Raw genomic sequence first — 7,017 nt, 5'->3', positions numbered from 1 at the left:
TTTGTATACTCTTGGAAGTCAAGCTTCCTCTGTGCAAGGTGCCGTGTGACCCGTCATAAAGCGCAATAATGTTATTCCACAAACTTACGAAGCGAGAAGACAATTATTTTTCTTATTTAGATCTAGATCCTCCAGATTGCAAGCAAGGCTTGTGCTTAAGTAAGCATCACGAGCACACGATATTGTAGATCGTTGCTCTACATTTTCATCTACGACTTGGTCTGTACGCTTCTTAAATAGAGTCCACACCTTTGTATATAAATTTGATCCAGCCCTAATTAAATCCCACAACCGGTTAAAATGGGTTAAAATAGACATATTTCGTTGCAGAAATAGCATTTGAAGAAACGCTGCATTGTAGTCAAATCATCCAAAACTACGACCCTTGCCTTCTTCATGAGCTTTGCAGACTACGCATCCACTGGGACGATTCCCGTAGCAGCTGGTCACAATGTCTCCACATCATTTAATTATCAATCTGCTCATACGCGTCAAGCTATTGAGGGCGCGACTTTAAAACTTGAGCAATTTCAACGCCAAGTTCTTGCAATCAAGCGTGCGTCCACTGCTATCGGCTCTGTGGACGAGGACTTGCATGATCGTATTCGCTTTGCATGTTTGCTGCAAGAAGAGATTGCTACAGCGCTATCCCGTGTACCTGCTGATGCTGCCAACTCGCTTATCAAGCGGAAGCTGTGCAAAGACTTTGAGAGTATTTCGAATCAATTGGAAACTGCCGTGCTACGAGTTTCAGCTCGTGAACAAGAGCAACAACAGGCGCTTAAAGATCAACAGCACGATGGTCGTATTGTAGCCGAACATCAAGGGAAAGTGTTTGAGTTTGCCGAGCTTGAAAACGAAATTGCGCACAATGAGGCGTTGATCGAAGAACGAGAGCAAGATATTAACAAGATTCATCAAAGTGTCGCTCAAGTGAATGAAATTTTTAGAGATTTAGCTACAATTGTACAGGACCAACAAGGAGCTATCGACGATATTGAAACTCATGTACATGAGAGCATGCAACAGACGCAGCAGGGTCTAAACGAGGTTAAAAAAGCATCTGATGCGCAAGGATATTGTACGCTACAATAAGGACAAAAGTTGAAAGAGGAAGTGCAGGCGTTTGTAGTGTACTTAGATTTATACGTCGCATATGGAGATATCGCCTTGTTTTATTTTTCTCAGATTTTGCAGCTTTATCTCCTGAACGCAAGACTGGTACGGAAGGGTATACAATTTGAGTATTAATGGAATTTTAGTGAAGAATAAAACAAGCAAAGCTGCCTTTGTACTCATAACACAAGCTTTCACTCTGTGCGTTTTGTGCGAGCCAAGAATCGAGCACGTGCCGCAGCAATTGCATCAGCTGTCACATCAGAAGTCACAGGTACGGAATTCACAACTTCTTTCGTAAGCTCAGCTTGCTGGTACTGATCTGGTTCGACAACATAGGACTTACGTCCACACAATGCATATAGCTGTGCTTCTGAGACGTGAAGCTTGTCTTTGCAATATTTATCTAGCCACCGACGTTCAACTGCTAAAGCGCCACGCATGAATGGCTTACTTGTGACGACTAGCTCGTGGTATATACAAAATTCAGGTGCAGCAGCGTAACACATTGCTGAAAGTGGATGAAATTGGACAAGTTTATTGTCATCGTCATGAGTATGCAGTAAACGGTATACAGTCTCCACAGTACATCGACTTGCAGCATTCATAAAAAACCCTGAACAAAGTGATTGTCGAAGACGATCGTCTATTGAAATATCTTGTTTATCCTCCATTCTGGCATCCATGATAGCCTCCAAATCACGTCGAGATAACTTTGTGATAATATAACGGAGCTGTGTCACAATTGATCTAGCCATCGTTAGAGCACGAAATCGAAGGTGGCGATCTTGACACCAATATTCAAGCTTACGGCGATGATCATGAACTCGACGCGATTCAGATTCGAAAGCATTGAGTAATAGTCGGTACGTGAGCTGATCTCCATCTTTATGAACGAGACCTTCTCTTTGCAATGCTAAAATGCACTGTGCCCAGTCAATTGTATCACCCTTGTCTTCCTTTCCACGATGTAGTTGCTGCTTTTTACTGTGATGAAAAGAGTCTTGAAATACATTCTCGACAGAAAGCATCGCAACTACTTTCGTCATTTCCTGACTACACTTCAATCGCAACGACTCAACAAGAGCACGTGAAAGTTTTGGGTCTAACGGAAAAGCAGCCATGACTTTACCAAGAGAAGTTGCTTCGCCAGTCGTGGCATCTAATGCTCCGAGCACGTACAGCTGCTTTAATGCGTCAAGTAGCGAGTCTTTGTCGGGAGGGTCGAGGTACGAAAACCCCAATACATCTTGGATACCAAGAAGTTTAAGATACAAAACGGTATTGGCGAGATTTGTCCGTTGAATTTCCGGTATTGTCTCTTGGGCCATTTCCTCGTACGACATTTTGTCGTACAAGCGATAACACTTTCCGGGTGCTGTACGGCCAGCTCGTCCAGCTCGCTGCTGTGCAGACACTTTTGAGACAGGTACGACTACAAGCGACTCCATCTGTTGCTTTGGATTGTACACTTTTTGTTTCGTAAAGCCACAGTCTACCACGTATCGTACACCATCGATCGTTAATGACGTTTCAGCAATATTTGTAGCGACGATGACTTTGCGAACACTTGCCAATGGTACAAAATCAAATATCTCTCGTTGTTTCTGACCTTGTAAAGCACCATATAAAGGTAGTACACGCAACTCCATCTCATCATTCCGCTTTTCTTGGCTTTGATACAATGCTCGAAGTTGAGCACATGCTTCCTCAATTTCTTTCTGACCGGTCAGAAATACCAAGATATGTCCTGGTTCCTCACTATTATGCACTTGAATGGTTGTCTCGACAGCAGCACGTACATAGGCTGACAATGGACCTCGAAGTCCCATAATTTGACGCTGTTTCGAGTGAAATATATCGACAGGATACACTCGTCCTGGGATCGTAATGATTGGACAATCCTTCATCACTTTCGTCTTCTTGTCATTTGAGATTGCCGAATTTTTATAAAATGCTGCAAACTTATCAGCATCCAATGTCGCCGACGTTATCAGCACCCGAAACTCCGGTCGTTTCATAATTACCTGCTTCAATAATCCAAGCAATACGTCGGTGTGAATGCTGCGCTCATGAGCTTCATCTAGCATTACAACACTGTATTTGGTAAGCAACGGGTCACTCAGACACTCACGAACCAGCACTCCATCTGTCAAGAACTTGAGCTTTGTATGATCACTACAGCGAGATTCAAATCTGATAGAATAGCCAACTAACCCATCCCCTCCAACTTTCGTCTTCATTTCCTCGGCAACTCGATAAGCCACAGAGACCGTCGCAACTCGTCTCGGTTGAGTGATGACGATACATTGAGATATCTGTCCATCATCACTTTTTGAGGAGGTATAAGTGCCGCTGGCGTATAAATATTGTGGAAGTTGCGTTGTCTTACCCGAGCCAGTTTCACCAACACAAACAACAACTTGATGGTCGTTAAGAGCTTTTAAAAGCTCCTCACGATGTGCTAAAGCAGGCAGAATAGAGCTCGATATGATTTGCGTAGACGTTGTTTTCTGCGTGCTAGAAAGATTGGATTGGGTTGTCGTTTTTTGCGAGTTGTGATCACCCCTTAAAGTATGATATGATGCTCTGCGGCGGCAAGGAGAGCGAGAACGTGAGCTTGACCTCGATCGTCTTTTATGGTGTCGGGTCATTGTTACTGACTTTAAGTATAGACGATTATTTGTATTTTTTATCACGAAATTTACGCAATCGAGATAGAAATTCACGTTAGAGTGCAAACATAAAACTAGCGAAGATCATGATTACAGATCCAGATAAATACAGGAGAGACGACACGCTTACTTTTCAAAGAAACTAACCTTAAGGCTATCTATCAGCTTCACATTCGTCTCCTTTTCCCCTTCGATATCAGGATCTAAAAAGGGCTATTTGATATATTCTTAGTCACAAATTTGTGTTCAACTTTGATGTACTTTTCAGATAGGCTCTCCGAGCTATACAAAGGCCATACACAATAAACTTCACAATTTAAATGCGTAAGCGCTAAGCGAAAAAATGTTTTTCAAGAACCGTCCAAATACTGCTTACACTCTTTATACCGACGATAATTGACTCTGTAATGGATTATTCTTATAAACTATATTATACGTTACGCTCGAAACAAATGACTTTTTTTTCGAACATCTTGATTATCAAAACATTTTTATCAAATCAAAAATTGATGTAGCCCACACATTTCAACTAACATATTTGTTGCAATGACCTCTGGTGCATTCGACATCAACGATTCCCAAGTTGGAACAACGTCCCTAATTCTGCCGCGGTGTCGATGCAGCTGTTTGCCAATTGAATGGGAGGAGCTACGCTCGATTTCCACTAAAGTACAGCAGGATCTTGATGATTCCGGCATGATTGAGCCTCATCACGAGTTCGAGTGTGTGTCATTGATTGCGTCAATTTCATTGTATCTTTAACTCTCATAACAATACAATTATACAGGAGCGTTTACGCGATGTGGCAAGCGGAGCTTGGAGGAATATCAAGTGAAATGAGGAACGTGGAGGTCGAACTTCGGGCTGAAATTGGCGAGGAAAGTCCGCAGGAGCTTGTGTGGTACGCTCACGCTCATAAGTACTGGGATGACGAGAAAAATTGTCCCCTTTCAGAAAACGGAGTGCTAGGTGGCTTTGCCCACATTTCAGAAATCGACATTAGTGAGTCCAAACGATTTCTTCAATTTGTTTGCGACACATTAAGACCTGAGTGGGTCTGTCATGCTGCGGTAGACTGTGGCGCCGGGATCGGCCGAGTAAGCAAATTGCTGCTGTTGCCCATGTTCAATCACGTTGATCTCGTGGATCAAAGCCCAAGACTTCTACGTGGATTAGAGCAGTATTTAGGGGCAGATGAAATTCTTCTAGCTCGCGTGAGAAATTTATATTGCATGGGACTTCAGGACTTCGAGCCGACGTCTGCTAGTTACGACCTCATTTGGATGCAATGGGTGCTGGTGCATCTTACTGACCTCGATCTTGTACGCTACCTAAAGCGCTGTAAGAAGGCTCTTACTCCGAATGGTTTTATTGTGGTCAAAGAAAACATATTTCAGTCTGCTGAGCCCTACGATATCGATCGACAAGACAGCAGTATCACGCGCTCAGCCGTCTACTATCGGAGTATTTTTAAGCAGGCTGGCCTTGTTGTGCTGGCGGAGTGGAGACAACGCCACTTTCCAAAAGAACTTTACCCTGTAAAAATGTTCGCGCTGGCATAGTCACAAAAGTAGCCCAATCGTTCAGGAGGCATCTAAGGCTGAAGCCTTCGACTTCTTGACTATAGCGCAATTTAATCTGCTCGATTCCATGCTTGCTTTGTCTTCGTGTTATTCAAGTTTCTCTGTATTTGACAGGAATAAGTTTTAACTCGCGTGATAGCAAAAGGTTAGCTCACCAACCTGAACACAGAGAAGCTGCAACACATGCTAGACCCAATTCGCGTCATTTAAGCCGAATTACAATCGAAATGTTGTGCTTTGGGTATCGACATTGTAATTTTGCTGCAAGAGCTCACTTGTCAACCATAGATAGCGCTAACATAGCAGACAGTTCGACAGATTCTTGAGCATAAGCTGTCAATTAACACCGTATAAAAGCTCGACGAACTGCTAGCCTGGTACCTGAATAAAAGTTGCCAATCTGAATTTACTAGACTATGGCTTCCACTTGAACAACGCTTGAATTCATTGAGTAACGTTGCCACCCACCTATAACATCGCCATCTATGTCGGCCAGCTCACTCCGCGGACGTACATGATGCAACTACATCTCAATTGCAATGTTCCAGTTGGCCTGAGTCAGTGGGCGAAACACTTCAAGTTTACCATGCCGGAGTAGAGAGTTTCTTCAATGCTCCTCCTCATTCGTCGCATCCCAGCCTCTCCTCGTCACCACAACCTAATCAAATAAATTCCATTTAATTCTTGCCCTTTTGGTTGCTATTCTGTTCGTTTTTTTCCTGTTGCCCTGCGTTCTTTTAATCCTTATTCTTCTTACTCTCTGCTCCGCTCGTGTATCTAGCTCGCACGCAATTGATCTTTTTTGTGAGATTCGCTCATCCTCTATATGCCCATGACCACCGCTCTCATCATCGCGCAGATGTACTCCGGCAAGTTGACCACCCTTGCTGCCAATTGCGCCTTGGTAAGAAGAAAAACCATAATCTCCTTCATATTCACAAATAATCGGGCTTGGTGTCTTCACTTCAAGTGAATTGCATAGATGACTATACGACCCTAACGTCCACATGATCCGCATGACATTTCAATCTGTATTTTGCACATCCTTTTAATACATCGATATAGATTTTCAATCGCCCTAGTGATCGCATCTGTAACGGGGTGCGTACTATAGCATCGGGTCAATTGTACGACATTCACTTCACACTTTGATGTACTTGTGAGAATTCAAAATTGCCAACAAACAATTACTTGGACTGTTACACTCACGCCAAGCGTTTCATTATCGATAAAGTAATTTTTTTTGAAATGAATGAAAGCAGATCAACTTAGTACTTAATTACATCAAAGGTTCTCGATTCTGCAAGTGGGGTGCCATGCACTTTGCACAGACAAAGCTTTGTTCTTTATATTCCATTGCAAGCGCACAGCAACAAAACCGTTAGCCTCTTAGCTTATTGGCATTTTTGGCTAACTCTTTAATTTATTTTTTAACGGCCACTTCTTATATTTGTTTTACTGCCTCTCATAGTATAATTGTATTTCTTTTTTAACGTTGCGGCTAGCAGTCCATATGTACAACAGACGTATCCTTCGCGTAGTTCTGTCATTTTCATTAATTTATTCTAAGCAAAGTTTGATTATCTACATAGATAACGACAGTTACACCAAGTGCAATGCGAATTTTGTACAAATGAACTTTA

General features: G+C 42.6%; 3 protein-coding genes across 3 annotated transcripts; 2 read left to right on the top strand and 1 right to left on the bottom strand.

Annotated features, from left to right (window-relative positions):
• Positions 1 to 396: 396 nt before the first annotated feature.
• PHALS_04012 (sulfate permease family) lies at positions 397 to 1,095 on the top strand (the record flags this gene model as incomplete). Its single annotated transcript, XM_024722011.1, has 1 exon — positions 397 to 1,095. One exon carries the CDS (start codon positions 397 to 399, stop codon positions 1,093 to 1,095), a length of 699 nt encoding a protein of 232 aa, XP_024573131.1.
• A 215-nt stretch (positions 1,096 to 1,310) lies between these two features.
• On the bottom strand, positions 1,311 to 3,770 carry PHALS_04011 (dead deah box helicase; the record flags this gene model as incomplete). Its single annotated transcript, XM_024722010.1, has 1 exon — positions 1,311 to 3,770. One exon carries the CDS (start codon positions 3,768 to 3,770, stop codon positions 1,311 to 1,313), a length of 2,460 nt encoding a protein of 819 aa, XP_024573130.1.
• A 567-nt stretch (positions 3,771 to 4,337) lies between these two features.
• Positions 4,338 to 5,353, top strand: PHALS_04010 (n-terminal xaa-pro-lys n-methyltransferase 1; the record flags this gene model as incomplete). Its single annotated transcript, XM_024722009.1, has 3 exons — positions 4,338 to 4,513; positions 4,579 to 4,793; positions 4,866 to 5,353. 3 exons carry the CDS (start codon positions 4,338 to 4,340, stop codon positions 5,351 to 5,353), a joined length of 879 nt encoding a protein of 292 aa, XP_024573129.1.
• Positions 5,354 to 7,017: the final 1,664 nt, after the last annotated feature.

Source organism: Plasmopara halstedii (genome assembly GCF_900000015.1).
Source record: "Plasmopara halstedii genome assembly, contig: Scaffold_247, whole genome shotgun sequence".
NCBI lineage: Eukaryota > Oomycota > Peronosporomycetes > Peronosporales > Peronosporaceae > Plasmopara > Plasmopara halstedii.
The sequence above is the reverse complement of the archived record's forward strand: the minus strand, read 5'-3'. Positions and strand labels throughout refer to the sequence as shown.